The following is a 17,350-nucleotide window of genomic DNA, read 5'->3' on the forward strand; positions in this document are numbered from 1 at the left end:
GGCATTTATTATGGAATAGATGACGCTCAAACGTATCCATCGAGAAGTTGCGGATCTTAAGAAAGAAGACCTCGGAAATATGGCTTTGGAACCGATGGAACATGACCTTCATGTCTGGAAGGGGACAATTCCAGGACCCGAGGGGAGCGTGTATGAAGGAGGTGTATTCCATGTTGAGATCAATTTACCTGCAGATTATCCGTGAGCTGCTTTTCTTTTGCATATAGGACCCGAATTCCAATATTTCTTGTCTCTACGCGTTTCCCCCTTTGCTGCTATGAGTTCAGGAACATTATTGACAATTAATTTTCACTAGGTTTTCTGCCCCTCGAGTGGTCTTTAAGACGCGGTGAGTCTCAGCGGTTTCTCATCCGGATACGATGTTGATCAATAGTATGGTAACATTGACAACCTTTGCAATGCATTTCTGAACCACTGCTCCCAGCATATATCATATGAATGTAAGTCTTCAATGTTACTACATCTGTCAGCGAGATTGAAACAATTTACTAGATTTCAGAAACAGGTGGCATTTGCATAGATATTCTTAAATCAAACTGGTCCCCGGCCCTATCCCTGTTCAAAGTGATGCTCTCAATATCCTCATTATTAACGGATCCCAATCCAAGTAAGTCTTTATTAATATTTTCGTTCATCCACCACTAACGACGAATTCAGAGGATCCTCTAGGTGAGACTAAGCGATCCTGGATGATTTTAGAATCAGGTCTGAATGTATCATAGTTCCGTCAGTGGCAACTCAGTACGTCCGAAATCGCAAACAACACGATTCCACGGCACAAGAATGGACTACACTGTACGCCAAACCCAAACCCACCCTCTCTGCTGCAGCGGCAACGTCTGCCCCATCGTCATCTTCGACTCAGGCATCAGGTTCATCTAGGGGGAGGGGCGGAAGACGTGGAGCCGCCGCTACGCAGCGTAACACGGGAGGACCTCGCGCTGCCACAGCAGTAATCGTGATCGATGATGACCACACGACGGCTTCGAGTTCCTCTAGTTCTGGCAGCAGCACAGCGAATACGAGGGGTAAGAGAAAGAGGGGACCTCAGGGTCAGGCTGAGACCGAGGTGCACACTGCTGGTGAGGGAGATGGGCGGCGTAATCCCACTACCACCTCTAAGAGGCGAAGGACCACAAAGAGTAGTGATGTTATTGAAATCGATGATGATTAACGCAATAATATTCGGTAGATAATCATCATTGTCTTAATTGTCTTAATTGTATCTGGATTTTTCAAAGCTGCTCACTCCCACTTATGGATGTTGCTGAACAAGGACCTACCCTAAAGAAACTGCTTATGTAAGAGGCTTGGTTGAGGACCTGGTTCAGTGTGTTTCATAGGCTTTCACAAGTTGAATCCATAACCCTATCCTTATAAAAAGGCAAGGAGTGAGGAGACCTTTCCACTGTGACTCCATAGAATGTCCAGTAGGTTTAACAACCTAGTGCAATCCCCAGGACCTAGATGGGCCACTCTCACAGGTGAGGTTTCAATCTGCATAGTGGTTTCCCTTTTTGTCATCTTGGGCTCATGAAGACATGAATGATGTTAGAACCAGTGTCTGCAGAATCCGATGTGGAGATCCTTGAAGGCACTCGGCCGAAGAGACGAAAGAATGGCGATGGCCGTGACGTCCACAGTGGTGAGGAAGCCAGGTCAAGTGTTAAAAGGCCTAGACACAGTATATCTGGCCCAGAGATCAGGGATCCGAGTGGGAGTGAGTTCCCCCTGTTGCCACATCACCTTATTATATATGAGTTTGTTGACTGGTGTCCATAGGTTCCAAATCTGGTCAAACAAGTTTCGGCGTCTCTGGCGGTGAATTAGGTATGAAGGCGTCACATCACACTCGGGTTGAGCCTAATTTTACAACAAGTTCCCAAGCCTTCGACCGCTCCAACCAGCCCAAATATCCCAGGCTCTGGTAACGATAGGTTTTCTGTATATTTTGAGTGCTAATACTAATACTTCCAGTAGCTTCCGGTCCTTCCAAGAAGCAGACTGCGTCGACCGCTTCGAATCTAGCTGCGCTTTATCGGTCTTCTGCCCCTCAGCAGCGCACTCTCGATCCACATATAGAGAGATGGAAGGGAAAATATCGGGCAAGTATAAAGCAACCCATACGTCAGGAGACCAGGAGAGAAATGCTGTCTGAGAAGAAGCATTCAGGGCAAGGGGTGAACGGTCCAAAACACCCTCAGTACAAACCGTTCGTCAATTCCTCCTCAATGAGCCATTATCCTGAAATGTCAAGTGGCTCGAATAGTGTTGCGTCTGGGTCTGGTTCGCGATTACCGGCGGCATTGGCAAATAGAATTCAAATTTTCGGTGCTAATAGGAAAGATGGTATGCCTATAATATAATGCTAATGCTGCCTATCAGCTAAACACTCACCATAAACCTTTTTAGGGCCTTTTCCGATGCGGCAACTTGCTCGCAAGACAGGTGGTGGATCAGGACCCCCTAAGAAACTCGTCTTCGATCGTAAGTGGCATCACTAGCTTTGGGATTAACTTTTCACTAAAATCATTTCAGGTCAAGTAACATCTAGTAATGCTAGTGCCAGTGATGGAAGTTTGTCTGTTGGATCCAATTCTAGTCGTGCAAATAACGTAGCGCAAGGTAAGCCTAGGTCTTCTTGTCAACTTCTCCTCCGAGGCATTCCTTGTTTTAGGACAACCTCCTAAATATCGCAAATTTGCTCGTAAAACTATGGGCTCACAACGACCAATGAAGAAACAACAAGCGATAGAAGCGAAACGTCGAAATAGCGACCCAGATGTTATAGTTATCGAAAGCAGCTCGGATGAATCTGTTGCTCAGAAAGCTGTTCGTAAACCCAGACCGACTCAGAATCTAATTACGAGACGTGTTGTGTCGGATGTATCCAAGCGCCCTGCAAGTAGTCTTCTATTTTTTATTTTTATTTAAGCTTACTTTTTTGGTTTAGGAAGAGACAAAAGGAAGAGAAGCTCCCAGAAAATCTATTCTGGGAAGAAGTCGTGACATTCCAGCGGCCATTAATTCGGCTTACAATTCGCCAGGAAAGAAGAAATCATTGGTAGAAGATATCATTGACCTCACTCTTGATGACTCCGATGAATCACCTATGGACCACCAGGCAGCTCCTCGACCGGATCGACCGGATCAAACTCCTTCAAGTGGACCGAAATCAGAAGAAGTCATCCCAACTTTGCATGACTCTCCTCGGAAAGTACCACCAACGAACCAAACTCATGACTCTCCACCCGTTGTCCCACCCATACTGCAAACAACTCCCACGAAAGCTTTCATCCGACAACCTATAGCAGTTGCTGTTTCGAGTCGGCCCGAGGGTGAACCAGGGCTGCGTTCCCGTTCTGTGCCTCCTTCGACTGGATCTGATCTACCTATGGTGACCGAACCATCCAGGCTCGCTACGTCACTACGATCTATGTCTTCACATGAGGATGGTCCGGAACGTATCGCACGTCCATCACGGGTAAAGCGCGTAATCTGGAGCCCAAATGAAGCAGTCGATGATTCTGATGCTACAGAAGAACGCGAAGTTTCTAAAACTATTTTTCAGGACGCCAGTCCGAGCTCTAGCGAAGCTCGTAACATTGATGAAGATGAACCCATGATTCCGGTTGGGGGGCCGAGCAGCAGTTCTCCAGATGTCATTCTTCCGCTACGGCAACCTTTACGAGCTAGTCCTGCTAGTTCACCGTCGGAGAATGATAATCTAGTGCCATTCACAGACGTTGAATCACCACCAGATTCTAGTCCTAGTCCTGGACCTGAGGAGCCCGTCGTCGGCCTTACCTATGGTGGCTTCAAGGCACTCACCTGGGAAGAGCATAGGAAAGATTATAAAAATTTGGATTTGAGACATTATTTAGCGAAAGACTTGCCGACGGCCCTCCCGGATTCGGTCAATCGTCTTTCGGAATATACCCGCATGAATCCGGGCTTGCGAGATGTATTTCGGGCTTACATGCTTGAAAACATCATTGACGATGAAGCGGGTGCACCAGATGTTGAAGTCATCAATAAAGTCGATCGCGAACCAACACCACTATTCGAGTTTGTCTATTCAAACCGGATATGGTATGGTGAAGGGGTATCCCTACCTAATTATTCGAAGTTGAGAGGATGTGGATGCATTGGAAAATGTGACCCCAAAAACATGGCTTGTCTGTGCGCGCAAAGACAAAGAAACTCCTGTGATATGGAGGAGGGTTGTGTGTATGACAAGTTTGGGCGTCTAAAATATCCAGGTTACCCGATTTTTGAATGCAACGAGATGTGTTCTTGTGATGATGAATGTCGAAATCGGGTTGGTATCTCTCTTTCTGGGTCTAATCTATAGCTGAATTCAAGTTAGGTTGTACAGCATGGTCGCAAATATCAGGTCAGCATAACCAAAACCGAGCAAAAAGGATGGGGTAGGTGTTACATTCCACCCCATGTTGATAAATTCTGGATCATTTATTCCTGAATTTTGAAGGTGTTTTTAATGGCCCTAGACGTATACCGACCGGCTCTTTCATTGGAATATACGCAGGTGAATTATTGACTGACCATGAAAGCGATACCCGAGGGCGGTGAGTGGTATCCTTCAATCTGCCCAAAGAAACTTGCCAATGACTTTAATTGATGAACCAGCTACTATGATAAAATCGGCAAAACCTACCTTTTCGATGTAGATTTTTGGCATTTGAAACCCAAGGATAATCCTGATGATTGGCACAACAAATACACAATGGATGCATACCATGCAGGCAATGTCAGTGCATGGCTTTTTAATTTCCGAAAAAATCAAACTCATTTATCTCTGCAGTTCACACGATTCCTTGTCAGTACAGGATAAGAATAAAAAAAGAGCATGGAGCTGACGATGTTTATAGAATCACTCGTGCGATCCCAATGCCAGGCTATTCCCCTGTTACATCAATGAGCCCGATATCGAAAAACCACTATTAGTGGTGTTCTCTATCCGGGACATAGAGCCGTGTGAGGAGATTTGTTTCAACTATATGGGCAGATACCAGGGGGAAGACGACGACGAAGATGAGGATGAAGTTGAGAAGCGGTTGGATCCCGTCTATGCAACCTGTCGCTGCGGCGCCAAGAATTGCGTTGGTAAATTCTTTTGAACTGAGATACCAGGGAGAGGTTATGACATGATGAACTTTGCACTACCAATGATTGCATTATATTATACCCACATTATTAAAGTAGATTTGTTTCATTTTTGTTTTAGGTTATATATATAAGTGTGTTCCGCATGTTTGTCATCGGCACGAGGGTTAAACAAGTTCCATCATCGGCATCAGCGCTTCGCAGGGACAACTGAAGTACAGCTGCAAGGATGCTCATGCGAAATGCAGCTCAAAAGGCCCTTACTTCTGCCTCGAAAGATGTCCGAAATCTACATGCGTCCCCACTCAGCTCAATTTCGTCTTCGGCTATGGCGTTGTCGCGGACTGCAATGTTCAGGGAAGAGCATGACTTGACGTTGATGACTTTGGGACATCCTGCAGGAACAAATGTTCTGGAGAATAATAGGACATTGTCTTTGGGCTTGAGGAGTTTAAAACCACCAGACTCTGTTTCCCCTTCCAACGCTCGTTCCGAAAAATCATCCAAGCCAGAGCACGAGCGACAGGACGGCCTGTCAGATGCCGAATGGGAGATTCGCACAGGTCAGCCGGTCGTCTCGTCATCGACTCCCTACCGCGCTTATGTTTTTGGGCGTGTTACATTGACCAGGGAGGATATTGCTCGTACTGCAGGAGACTCTTCCAGAAATATTTAAAATGGGACTAGTAACTAACGTCGATAAATCGACGGGCGCACCCATAAAACCCTCCTCTGTCTTGCCGCTGACCCTTGGGCCGAGCGCGAATCCATTAGATTTCTTACACCTATCATCGCAAGGACAGCATCGGGAAGGTGGAGGCATTGAACCCATCTATTCACCCAAGGTTACGCTGGAGTATACACCTCCGGTCGCCCTACCTGCGCCATTCCCAAGAACGCTGCATATTGAGGGTATGTATCAGTGTGGACCCTAATGGAAACGTGCTGATGTGATTATTATAGGTGTACCGTTATATGTTACCTCTGCATCTTTCCTGCGACATACTATGAATGCTTTGTACACCGACCTAGTTGTGACCTTGGTCAAGGTTTCCCTGAATGTACCACCATCTCCTAAGAGAAAGGAAGCTTTTATTAATGGGGAGGAGCCGGCTCTGAACCCACCAGAAAAGAAACGTTACCAGAGGGAGAAGAGCCTACATCTGAGGCTTATAACGACTGGTAAGGCTCGCGTAAGTGGGAGCCCGACCGAATGGGAAGTGTAAGTGTTCTCTGGACTACCTTCCATGTATGTAATACTGACAGACAATTCACCTCTAGTGACTGCACATATATATTTTCTCCAGTGTCAGGACTGGTACATAAACATATCATAAATTCCATCCACCCAGCTCCACATCAAGCCGTATATGACTCGTTCAGTAAATTAGTTGGCTTTGGCTGGAGATCAAGCGAAGAGGCCGAGAAAGGCCCTGCTCCGGGTACCATGTGTAAAGGACATTCGAAGTGATTAACCCCCTCCGTCGTGTACAATAGATAGATTTTCATTAGGTCCCGTAACCCCAACTGTAACAAATACTTAATTTTAATGTGGGTGGCTGTGCACAATTTTCTTTCATGGCGCTCAATCTCAAGCGCAAAAGATCAGAACGAGCCGCTTCGCGCAAGGTATGAAGATGAAGTAAATTTGTTTAAGCCAATGCTAACTCAGGTTCTGAATGGTAGACGCGCAGAGTTGCTGAGGACGAATTGTCCGAACACTCTGAATCTGATCTGGACGAGGAACTGGACGGTAGTGAGAGTCTTTCTGAAGGTCCTCATGCCGAAGAAGATGAGGAGGAAGGAGAATGGGGTGGAATAGGTGCAGCGCCTTCACTGCCTCAAGAAAGCCTTGGAGGAGGAAGTGAAAAACGCAATAAACCGCCGACTGGAGAGGAGCTACGGGATATCAAGGATGCTGCCGACCTTTTCAAGTCGAATTCCTTCAAACTACAGGTAACTGCTGTTTTCCCTGGATGTAGTTGATATGAACATATCCTCTTATTAGATCGATGCGCTGCTTCCAAATGTTCGTCCGAAACCATCTAGAGTTCCACCCCTCGACCGATTTCTCCTCGCGCTACACTCATTCATCATGGAAATACCCTCAATACCTCAGCAACACCCTCTCGAAGCCTCACGCAAGATGCTCAAGAAAGGTGTTGCTGTTCCTTACATCCTTCCACTACCCACAGAAGAGACGAACTGGAAGGTCGGATATGGAACTCCGAGCGACATCACGCTTGTGGGTAGCTGGGCGAACAAAATGAGCGTGAGGCCGAAAGATGGTCTCATGTACGGTGTTGATCTTGCCATTGAGATGCCTGACGTGAGTGTAGCTTACTCTATGGAGTTTTTGCTAGTCGAGTATATTCTGATTCTTTCTTTTCGCAGGAGCTGTTCCAGGAGAAAGATTATCTCAATGGACGGTTTTTCCAAAAGCGAGCTTTCTATCTTTCAACTATCGCAGCTGCTATCAAATCCTCGAAGAAAAAACTGCATGTGGACCTACTTTACGACTCGCCTTCGGGTGATCCTCGCTTAACAAATTTAGTCCTTGTGCCAAGAAAAGGTGCATCCACCCCCTCGCTTTTGTTTGAGCTAAATGTATATCTTTATTCCCAGATAACTCCCCTTCAGACTTTACGAAGTTGAATGCAAAAGTTGTCCTCATACCCACCGTATCGCAAACGTGTCCAATACCGCTCAGTCGCCTCTCCCCATCACACTCCAATCTCCGTCTCACCTCCTCTTCCTCGCCTGATCGAGACGTTGCCTCCTCGTCAGCTCCTCGTCAAATACCCTCACCAACATATAATTCCGCTCTCCTTCGTGCCTTCGTACCTCGAGTACATCTCATCTCGACGCACGACCTCAAAAATGATTGTCCTGGGTTCGGTGACGCGGTAACGTTGCTTCGGATCTGGGGCAACCAACGCGGATTTGCTCCAGGGTCTCAGGATAAACTATGTGTATTCGGGTTTGAGGGCCGAGGAGCTTTGTGGAGTGCGGTCGCTAGTCTTGCCGTTCTTGGTGAAGAGCAACAGAAGAAGAGTGCCAGTAATGTTTTCGGACGCAGAAGGGCACTTGGAAGAGGGTTGAGCTCATATCAGATGTTCAAAGCTGCTTTAGATTTCCTGTGTGAGTTATACATCGGTCTACAACCTGGTTGAAGGTGATCTAATTGTGGATTTGTGTAGCGAAAGCAGATTTCGAGAAAGAGGCAATCTTCGTGAAGACCGCCAATGGCCAACGAGTGAGTTTTGATCGTACTACGTGGTGGCAAAACGCTTATTCTAAACTAGTTCCCCCCCGATGAATACAACTCGCAAGAGCAACCTACTTTCGTGGACTCAGCGTCGTTAGTGAACCTGCTTTCCGGAGTACCCAGGGGATCCTTGGAACTGGTATGTACAGAAGCTTGAACTTTCAGGCTGGGAGGCTTACCTCCATATCAGTTGCGATATGAAGCACTCGATACTCTAGAAACCCTGAATCAAACTACGATCTCCAGCGAATCCTTCAATAAAGTTTTCCTCAAAGATCATCGAAATCTTGCGACGCGCTTTGACAGTATTCTTCGGTCCGTTTTCGCTCCCCTACATCATCGAGCACAATAGTTCATACCTGGAAATAGCGTAGATCTTAGCAGCGTAAAACCGCGGAAAGCTTTACTCGATGAAACGATGGACACAGGCTCGGCCTTCGCCGCACTCCTTCTTTCCATCGACAAACTTCTCCACATGGGTCTCGGTGAACGCACAAAAGCTATCACCCTCCTTCTTCCCTCATCCTCCCCCCGCCCTATCCACCAAGCTCTCCCTTCGACATCCGATGTTGTATACATCGGGCTGGTTTATCACCCTCAGCATGCTCAGAGGCTCGTTGATCAAGGTCCCGCAGCAGGAGAACAGGATCAAGCTTTGCTCACAGCTTTCACGGAACTTTGGGGTGAAAAAGCGGAGCTGCGGAGATTTAAGGATGGGAGAATTGTGGAAAGTGTTGTATGGGATGTGAAGACTGCTGATGAACGTGCACATATCCCTACTGCAGTTGTTCGGTACCTGCTCCAGAGACATTTTGGTATCCCCGCCTCATCGAGCCAGGCTAATGCAGTACAAGGGTGGCAGACCGTCTTCGACTCCATGTTGAGATTACCTGAAGAAGTATCAAAAGTCTACTTGAATGGAGGGTTCCCTGTGGGTTTCAAAAGTGCATTGGGCGCGTTTGATGGGCTCGTAAAAACCATAAAAGAATTGGACGATGAACTTCCACTTGCGACACTCAACCTGAGTCCCATATGCGAAGCATTACGGTATACCAGCGTTTTCGCGCCCGTACCTTTAACGGATTCATTGGCTGGAGTTCTCCCTTCAAATGCGCGGTATCTTCCGCATTTGGATATCGTCATCGAGTTCGAAAAGTCGTCCAAGTGGCCTGATGACCTGAAAGCGATCCAAAAAATTAAGCTTGCTTTCTTCGAAATGGTTGCAGAACAATTGATGAAGAAGGTGCAAGGGCTGAAGGCAAGAGTCGTGACAGGCGATGGAGTGCACGAGAGCAATTTGGTGTTGGATCAATCATTTCTAGAGGTACTGACACCTGAAGGTTGGGCCTTTGCACTACGAATTTGGAATCCTCGAGAAGCTGTGCTGCTGGACCGTATTATTGCAGGGCACGACAAATTCCTTCCCCATATCAAACCTCTCCAACAGCACAAACAGAACAACCAGATAGGGAAAGAATATCATGACGCCGTATACGCCAAAGAAGTTTACACACGTCGATTTATCCATGGACCGCGACATCACCGCGCTATAACCTCCTTATGTCACCGCTACTCTGCTTACGCAGGTACGGTGCGTCTCGTCAAACGATGGCTTGCGGCACATTGGGTTTTAGGACCCGGAAAAGTCAGCGAGGAAGCTGTAGAATTGATTTGCGCTAAGATATTTGTGGGCGATGATGGCAAATATGTTGGCATGGATGTTGATTCGGAGTTGGCGATCAATCAAGCTGGGGTGCCCGGAACGAAAGAAAGAGGTTTCGCTTGTGTGGTAGATTGTTTGAGGAAGTGGAAATGGGAGGAAGGGATGGATGTTCCACTATATTCACCCTCATCAGATCCAGGACAGGCATTTTTGTCTGAGGTGGAGATGGGGGAGATGAGCGGGAGTGATAATGGTGTGAAGGGAAAGCTGAATGGAAGTGTTAAAGCGAATGAAGTGAAAGCGTCAAGTACTAGTGCTTGGACTATCTCGACGGGGTATGATAAAGAAGGGAAAATGTGGACTGGCCACGGGCCTGACGTGATAGTTGCACATAGAGTCAGGGCGCTTTCTCAGGCAACTTGGGAATACCTTGAAAGCCTTGAGAAGGGTGACATTAACATACAGGTAAGGATATCCTCCGATTGCTCGTAACGTTATTTTTAACCAGCGGGTCTCTAGGCCCTCTTCGTCCACCCCACGGACGATTATGATGTCGTCGTATACCTCAACCCGAGCGTTCTACCTCGCTACATGCACAACATAGTCGCCAATCCAGATATGTTGACCAAGCGTGGCAAGTACGCAAACAAAATATTAGATGGCCAGGGTGTAAGTGTCCGGCCCGGTTTTGATCCTGCGAGTATGCTCTTCAACGACCTTCAAGTTAGTTTTTCTTTCAATTGTATCCTGGCGCAAGTCAATTGATGGAGTGTCATTTTCAGAGAGTCTATGCTGACACATTCAAGATCTTCTACGATCCCTATGGCGGTGATCGTTTCGGCATAGTCTGGGATCCGAGCTTAGAACAACCAAGACCGTTTAGGGTTTTTGGAGGATTCTCGGGTCAGCCGATTCCCAAGGTGCGTGGACATCTTTCTTCTATAGCTATAAGCCCTGACACGCTGAGTAGGAGAATGGCAAGGACAAAAATAAGGGCTTAGTTACACTGAATCAAAAAGCGATCATCGGCGAAATCGAGAGGCTGGGGGCGGGAATGATTTCCAAGGTCTCACAAACATGATACTTCCTTGGACATTACATCCTGAAAGGGACTGTGGCAGTGCTACCTTGACTATCTCTCGCTTGACTATCTCTCGTCAAAATGCAATTAGATTTCCAACACTCTTCGAACCTCCCTCAGATTTTCCTCTTGCTCGCGCTGAAATGTTTGGCAAGTAGTTGAGGTAAGTTGACGACTGAAACGGAATTACAGTTATTGGGTATTAATGAAAGGCTATTTCTGAATCGGTTTCCAAAATGAGAAACTTATGGAAATTTTGCGGACCACAAGGTATCAACCACAGATGATACTATGATGTACGATGAAACTTCGACAGGATCCAGAAGTTGACCCCGGCAACAATATGCCAGAAGTCTTGGCCTTGTTTTTGACAATGGAAAGTCCGAGTAGAGAAGGCGACCAACGATCGTTAGTGCTGCCCAAAATTTCTGCATTCCACGATGAATCGGAACTGATTACGCACATGGAGCAAGTGAAGTTCTCGGACATCGATAGGATCCGCAAATCCTCCATACTCGCGCATCTGGCTCAGACAAAACCGCACACGAAATGACAATATCGAATCATAGTTACAGTGATAGACCACTTAGGTCGACAAATCGGCAAAGTACATGTGGCAGAGACATCTATACTAATAAATCCTGCGGGTGCGTCAAAACCCCGGGAAAAAACTTTTCAAAAACCCAGGGGAAAAGCTACCGCAGGCAACGTTGAAGATGAAGAGGCTGGGAAAGCAAGGGTTATCGCCTACATGACAACTGACCACGTACGCAACGTCAACTTCCACTTGCATGAACGACAACTTTTCATCAGACCAAACCTCTCCTTTGTCTTCTTCGTCCCGAGACGACATTCACCACCATCACGATCTCCACGCACACGCGCATCAGTCACCCAACAAACATTCCTAACCTGCCTCCGGAGCATGTAAATTAGGTTGAGCTCCCTGAACAGATTCCAACGCCCGGGAAGGTGGCACGCTATGGTAATCTACCCGCCCACTCCGCAACAGTGCAGAGCTCCCACCATATCCAGGTTCTGGAACAAGGAGTATCAACTGTGCTATAGGAGGTGCCATGCTCCGCAATTGTTTGCGAGGTTCTTGTGGTGACAATGGACTTCGGGATCGCCGGGTCTGCTTTGAGATTCCCTGCGTCCGTCTGGGCCAACACCGAACTCACATCATCCTCTCCATTGAAGGCAATTGGTAGGATGCCACAATGTAGAGGACGACGTGAGGGGTGGTCATGGTTCGGCTGTTTATTGTTGCGCGTGTGCGATGGGCTCGTGGTGGCGGCCATGCGTCAATGCATATTGAGGTGAGTCGACGTCGGATGCTAAAGGGAGAGGCATGGACAAAAGAAATGTCAGAGGACGGAAAAGGAAGAAAAGAAAGAACGTACCATGGACCAATGCCGAACGCTGAGTAGAGCTGCGAGTGGATGTTTATCAGTGGGTGAAAAGCAGGGAAGAAGGTGGCGTGTTACCGGGGCGATACTAATTGTTGAGCCTCGATGTTGCGTGCTGAAGAGCAAAGTAAAGGTAAGCAGGTGTAGACTGCTCATAGTGCGAAGGAAAAGAGGAAGCACACCGCTGTTGTTGTTAAGGAGACGTGAGGGTTGCAGATCTCAAGGGGAGGAGGGTCATCTTCGTGGTAGAAGAGCAAGGATGGCCTGAATCTCTTTCACACAACGTGAGGGTTAATATATCCGGACGCGGCGATTTGGATATGTTTGATGATGTGGGCTACCAACTGCTTCTGGAACGCAGTTCAACAAAGGAATGGTGGTTGACGTTCTATTCCTTTCTGGGAAGATCAGTTGCTATATAAGGTTCTCTGGAATGTTATGCAGGGTCATCGTTTCAGTGAAATGACCTATAGGTATACCATAATCTTCAACTTCTACAGATATCATTCAATTTTACATTGTTTAAACGACTTGCTCTTTGCCTGCTGGTCACTACCCCATGCATTTCATCGCCACAGAACCGGAAAAAAAGGCTATGCAAATAAAGAAGGATGTCGTATACAGTCTGCGCGAGGTCAATAATTGATGCTGTTAAGTTCTTTAAATAGTTTTCACAAGATAAAATTCCCATGGGCTGTACGTTGGCATGTTAGAATGTGTAATCACGATGTGTCTTGAATAATAAAGACCCTTCTTGGCACGCAACTTGATCAGTCGATCGTTTTGCCTCGTGCCTTCAAACTCCGGGTGACTGAAGATAGGGGCTATAATAGTGGGAGATTGTTATAAACTTGAAGGTAGATTTCCGATCGACACTTAATCGTAGTTGACGATATCTGGCAACATACAATTCTAATCGATTGGCGTAGGACACTTGACCTGATGACGTTGTTGGAAACGATCATTGTCATAACTTCAACCGTATCATGACGCCACAATCCGGTATCGATATCGATATAAAATAAGTACTTTTAACTCAAGCTACTGCCAAGCTATCTAGTGACTATCAGTCACAAATTTTCATTTGTTTGTCGCGAAACATTTCTGAAACTCAGATTTTTTGCCACTGTCTTTGAAGTCGCCGAGGACTGACTCTGATTCAACCGTGGCACCACCGACGTTCTTTATTCAGGGCCGTTTGAACTTATTGTATCGAAGAAGTTACGATGATGGGCTTTTCCCTTGTTCTCTGTTGTCATCGTGATTCATCATCACTCGTGCATGGGAAAAAGCTAAAACATCATTTCGTTCACTGGCAGTGTCACTGGACAATTGACAATATAAGTTTTTAGAGCGAACAGCCTTCAGAACCCCAGGAAGCCAATCTCACCCCGGTGCGCGAATTTCGGCCACCTCTGTTGGCTATTTAGATTTCTAGAATCTAGAAGGCTAGGGAGGGGTTGGTATCTAAATTTAGAGATACCAAGCGGCCCGGGTGTGGAGATGACACTCTGGCCACACAGTTAGTAATTCATTCACACACTTCTCCGCTACTCAGTATTCATTTACGGACTTGATAAGAATCATAACGCAGTGAGTCATAACCGTCTCTCAAGCACATGCCCAAGCACCAGTGATGCAGCGATATTGGAGGTATCTTATTCTGAAGATACTCTCGATGGTGCGCGTCTCGTTATGCTCTTCTTATTCGCAGCCGATTCGTTGTTCGCTGCGTATACTCCAGCCGTAACAACCTGCGGGTTTCCAGGCGTGAGAATTCATTCTTTCGATAAGTAGATAAAGATCAGCAGTCCTACCGGTCAGGGAGCATCTTTATCTGATGTTATCTACCCCCGTGCTTCCTCAGGAGATACTGGCTCTCATTGTCCGTCTTTTGAGACGTAATGGTCAGGCTCTCCTTAACCTATGCCTCACTTCTTCATGCTTTCTCGGCGAAGCGCGAAATTTACTCTACTCGGATATCAGGATACGCAAAATCCGATTCACGCTCTCGCGAAACAATAATCCTATCCTCCTCGAAGTCGCAAAATCTGACAAGTTACTCCTGACATTGACCGATCATAACACTTCCCTTGCGGCACTCGTTCAAAATTTCGCCTATCTCACCGATTTTCCCTGCAACAATGATGAGTACATGAGCCTCGTCAATCGTACCTTCCGGTTAATAAACAATGTGAAGCATTTGACTATATGCTCCGACGTGGTCATCCCAGGACTTTTCGATGGCTGCACCTTCCAGCTCGAATCATTGTGCTGTACCGCCACAGACTCTCTAAAACACTCTGCCGGTCAAAATGAAATTTGTCGCTTTCTTTCCACACAGCCCAATCTTAAATCACTTCTACTTGACTGGCAACAAGGTCCTCTGCCTCTTTCTCTGTGTCCTAAACTGAAAACTATACGCGGAGGTTATCATTCGATTGAATGCCTCCTTCCTGGACGTTCCACTGTCCGACACCTCGAGTGGATTCGACATGAAACACACAGAGGTCTTCCCATACCTATTCATACGCTCTCGACTGAGCTTTCGAACATAACTGTCTTGGCTCTGGGGGGAATAAACGATCGCATTCCTCTCAAAAGCTTGACCCCGTACCTCAAATCACTACGTGTCTTGAGGCTGATGGGATTTGCGAAAGGCCGGGTTCGAAAAATCTCGCTTATTAAAGTATCATTGTCAACTAAAGTCAATTGCAACATTCTAGGGAATCGATGAACTCGAACATGATGTATCCAGACTCTCGAAGCTTCGTACGTTTGTTTGGTCAACCGAAAAATTCCGCTTTTCACAGTCCGATCCCGACCAACGCTCCCTGGGACAAGATCTGGAAAAACAAAGGACGTTGACCGAATCATTGTTCACAAAAATGGATACACTGGGCAAGGTTTATTTTCAAGTTGGTGACAAGCTTTTTAACTATGCGTATTGGAGGAGGGGTGAAAGTGAGCCCATGTACGTTGATCATCACGATGCCTTGGTAGCGAACGGCCTTTCTTCTTGGCACAGCTAAAACGCTAACTTTCGCTTTTTACAATGTTGAGTTTCGCTTTTAACTTTTGATGTCTTGAAACTTCGTAGTGTAAGATTAGATCCGATGTACCTTTTTAATCACAGAAGTAGCAAAAGGAATTATAGAAGCCAACAAAGATTCCGAGTCGTTGGTTCCGTTGATTTGTCATTTTTGAAATATCCGACTCGAGTCAGCTTAGAGACTCCCTGGTGCCTGAACCCCCTACCGACCTGTGATAATATCCAAAGGTCAGTATACACTCTCGCTGTCAAGAGACTTACCTTTGGAGGACCCTTTCGAATCCCTGATCATAAGGAGGTAAGTACCGTTGCCGGATCGGAGCTTGAAGTAGGTAGCCTCGTCAGCTCGTCTGTGGCGCTATGCGGAGCATTTCTCTTTCGCTGATGCTATCAACCTGCGTGCTTCCTCAAGAGATACTGGCTCTCATTATTCGCCTCTTGAGACACAATGCCCAAGCTCTTCTAAACCTATGCCTCACTTCTTCATGCTTCATCGGCGAAGCGCGAAATCTACTCTACTCGGAAATCAGAATACGCAAATCCCGATTCACAACTCCGCAAAACAGTGATTCTATCTCGATTGATGCCGCAAAATCCGACAAACTACTCACGACTTTGACCACCCATAACACTTCCCTTGCGGCACTCGTACAATCTTTTGCTTGTCTCACTGATTTTCCCTCCAACAATAAAGAGTATACGAGCCTCGTCAATCGTACCTTCCGGTTAATAACCAATGTGAAGCGTTTGACTGTATGCTGTGGATTGATCGTTTCGGGACTTTTCGACGGCTGTACCTTCCAGCTCGAATCGTTGTGCTGTACCGCCACAGGTACTCCGACACGCGCTGCCGCTCAAGATGAAATTTGCCACTTTCTATCCTCTCAGCCCAATCTGAAATCAATTCTTCTCGACTGGCCAGAAAGCCCTCGCCCCTTTACTCTTAAACTGGACACTACACGCGAGGTTTATCATCCGGTGAGACACTCGACTTCAAACTGACGGAGATCTTCTCATACCCATTCGTAAGCTCTCTACCGCAGCGCTTTCCAACGTGACTGTTTTAGCTCTCAAAGGAATGCACGATCGTATTCCTCTGAGGAGCTTGATCCCTTACCTCAATTCACTACGCGTCTTGAGGCTAATGGGATTTGGAGATTGGGTACGAAGGTTCCCCTTTTTCAGATTGTCCACCAAATGTTAATCCGTGGCATTGTAGGGAATGGTTGATCTGGAAAACAATCTTCCAAAGTTCTCGAAGCTTCATACATTTGTCTGGTCATCCGGAAGTTTTCGCCTCTCATATTCTAATCGCGACGAATACTCTTTGGGACAAGGTCGGGAACAACAAAAGAGATTGACTGATAGGTGGTTCACAAAAATGGATACGCTGGACAAAGTTTACTTTCAAGCTTGTGATATACGATTTGGTGTGGGTTGTTATACGTGTTGGAGAAGAGGTGATAATGAACCAGTATACGTGGATCATAAAGAGACCTTGGTGGCGAATGGTCTCTCTTTTTGGTTTGGCTAGAATACTAGCTTTTGCGTTTATGACGTTAACGCTCGCATTGTAACATTAGACGGGAGTATGTAAGAACATGTCATCTCTGTTCGTGTTTGAACACGCTCAAGATTCGCCCATTTATTCAACTTGTTCGCCCGGGAACAGGATTACTTCCGTACCTCCCCGAAAGGCCGAATAACACAATCTAAATAAATTCAGAAA

At 46.5% G+C, this 17,350-nt stretch overlaps 6 protein-coding genes across 6 annotated transcripts; 5 read left to right on the top strand and 1 right to left on the bottom strand.

Moving 5' to 3' along the window:
* Positions 1 to 19: 19 nt before the first annotated feature.
* AGABI2DRAFT_77446 (hypothetical protein) lies at positions 20 to 1,195 on the top strand (the record flags this gene model as incomplete). Its single annotated transcript, XM_006456081.1, has 5 exons — positions 20 to 201; positions 317 to 349; positions 446 to 461; positions 514 to 632; positions 727 to 1,195. 5 exons carry the CDS (start codon positions 20 to 22, stop codon positions 1,193 to 1,195), a joined length of 819 nt encoding a protein of 272 aa, XP_006456144.1.
* Positions 1,196 to 1,444: 249 nt separating this feature from the next.
* AGABI2DRAFT_146074 (hypothetical protein) lies at positions 1,445 to 5,162 on the top strand (the record flags this gene model as incomplete). Its single annotated transcript, XM_006456082.1, has 13 exons — positions 1,445 to 1,505; positions 1,577 to 1,741; positions 1,804 to 1,851; positions 2,002 to 2,370; positions 2,434 to 2,508; positions 2,560 to 2,646; positions 2,699 to 2,853; positions 2,975 to 4,247; positions 4,391 to 4,417; positions 4,514 to 4,610; positions 4,672 to 4,792; positions 4,847 to 4,861; positions 4,914 to 5,162. The coding sequence occupies 13 exons, from the start codon at positions 1,445 to 1,447 to the stop codon at positions 5,160 to 5,162; spliced, it is 2,742 nt and encodes a 913-aa protein (XP_006456145.1).
* A 365-nt stretch (positions 5,163 to 5,527) lies between these two features.
* AGABI2DRAFT_77212 (hypothetical protein) lies at positions 5,528 to 6,619 on the top strand (the record flags this gene model as incomplete). The annotated part of the gene is made up of 4 exons (XM_006456083.1): positions 5,528 to 5,711; positions 5,779 to 6,060; positions 6,112 to 6,370; positions 6,430 to 6,619. 4 exons carry the CDS (start codon positions 5,528 to 5,530, stop codon positions 6,617 to 6,619), a joined length of 915 nt encoding a protein of 304 aa, XP_006456146.1.
* A 107-nt stretch (positions 6,620 to 6,726) lies between these two features.
* On the top strand, positions 6,727 to 11,186 carry AGABI2DRAFT_188191 (hypothetical protein; the record flags this gene model as incomplete). Its single annotated transcript, XM_006456084.1, has 12 exons — positions 6,727 to 6,777; positions 6,835 to 7,104; positions 7,157 to 7,477; positions 7,543 to 7,720; positions 7,774 to 8,289; positions 8,349 to 8,404; positions 8,454 to 8,555; positions 8,607 to 8,731; positions 8,786 to 10,544; positions 10,599 to 10,802; positions 10,862 to 10,999; positions 11,050 to 11,186. The coding sequence occupies 12 exons, from the start codon at positions 6,727 to 6,729 to the stop codon at positions 11,158 to 11,160; spliced, it is 3,831 nt and encodes a 1,276-aa protein (XP_006456147.1). The 3' UTR covers positions 11,161 to 11,186.
* Positions 11,187 to 11,691: 505 nt separating this feature from the next.
* AGABI2DRAFT_195380 (hypothetical protein) lies at positions 11,692 to 12,814 on the bottom strand. The gene is made up of 3 exons (XM_006456085.1): positions 12,648 to 12,814; positions 12,564 to 12,592; positions 11,692 to 12,497 (listed from the first exon to the last, which is right to left on the bottom strand). Exon 3 carries the CDS (start codon positions 12,459 to 12,461, stop codon positions 12,141 to 12,143), a length of 321 nt encoding a protein of 106 aa, XP_006456148.1. The 5' UTR covers positions 12,462 to 12,497; positions 12,564 to 12,592; positions 12,648 to 12,814; the 3' UTR covers positions 11,692 to 12,140.
* A 1,595-nt stretch (positions 12,815 to 14,409) lies between these two features.
* AGABI2DRAFT_122073 (hypothetical protein) lies at positions 14,410 to 17,155 on the top strand (the record flags this gene model as incomplete). The annotated part of the gene is made up of 5 exons (XM_006456086.1): positions 14,410 to 15,234; positions 15,296 to 15,533; positions 16,034 to 16,599; positions 16,652 to 16,783; positions 16,841 to 17,155. 5 exons carry the CDS (start codon positions 14,410 to 14,412, stop codon positions 17,153 to 17,155), a joined length of 2,076 nt encoding a protein of 691 aa, XP_006456149.1.
* Positions 17,156 to 17,350: the final 195 nt, after the last annotated feature.

Source organism: Agaricus bisporus (genome assembly GCF_000300575.1).
Source record: "Agaricus bisporus var. bisporus H97 unplaced genomic scaffold AGABI2scaffold_12, whole genome shotgun sequence".
In the NCBI taxonomy this organism is placed as follows: domain Eukaryota; kingdom Fungi; phylum Basidiomycota; class Agaricomycetes; order Agaricales; family Agaricaceae; genus Agaricus; species Agaricus bisporus.

Excerpts from the sequence above, each read along its gene's own strand:
- AGABI2DRAFT_195380 (XM_006456085.1), bottom strand. The coding sequence starts at position 12,461 with ATGGCCGCCACCACGAGCCCATCGCACACGCGCAACAATAAACAGCCG.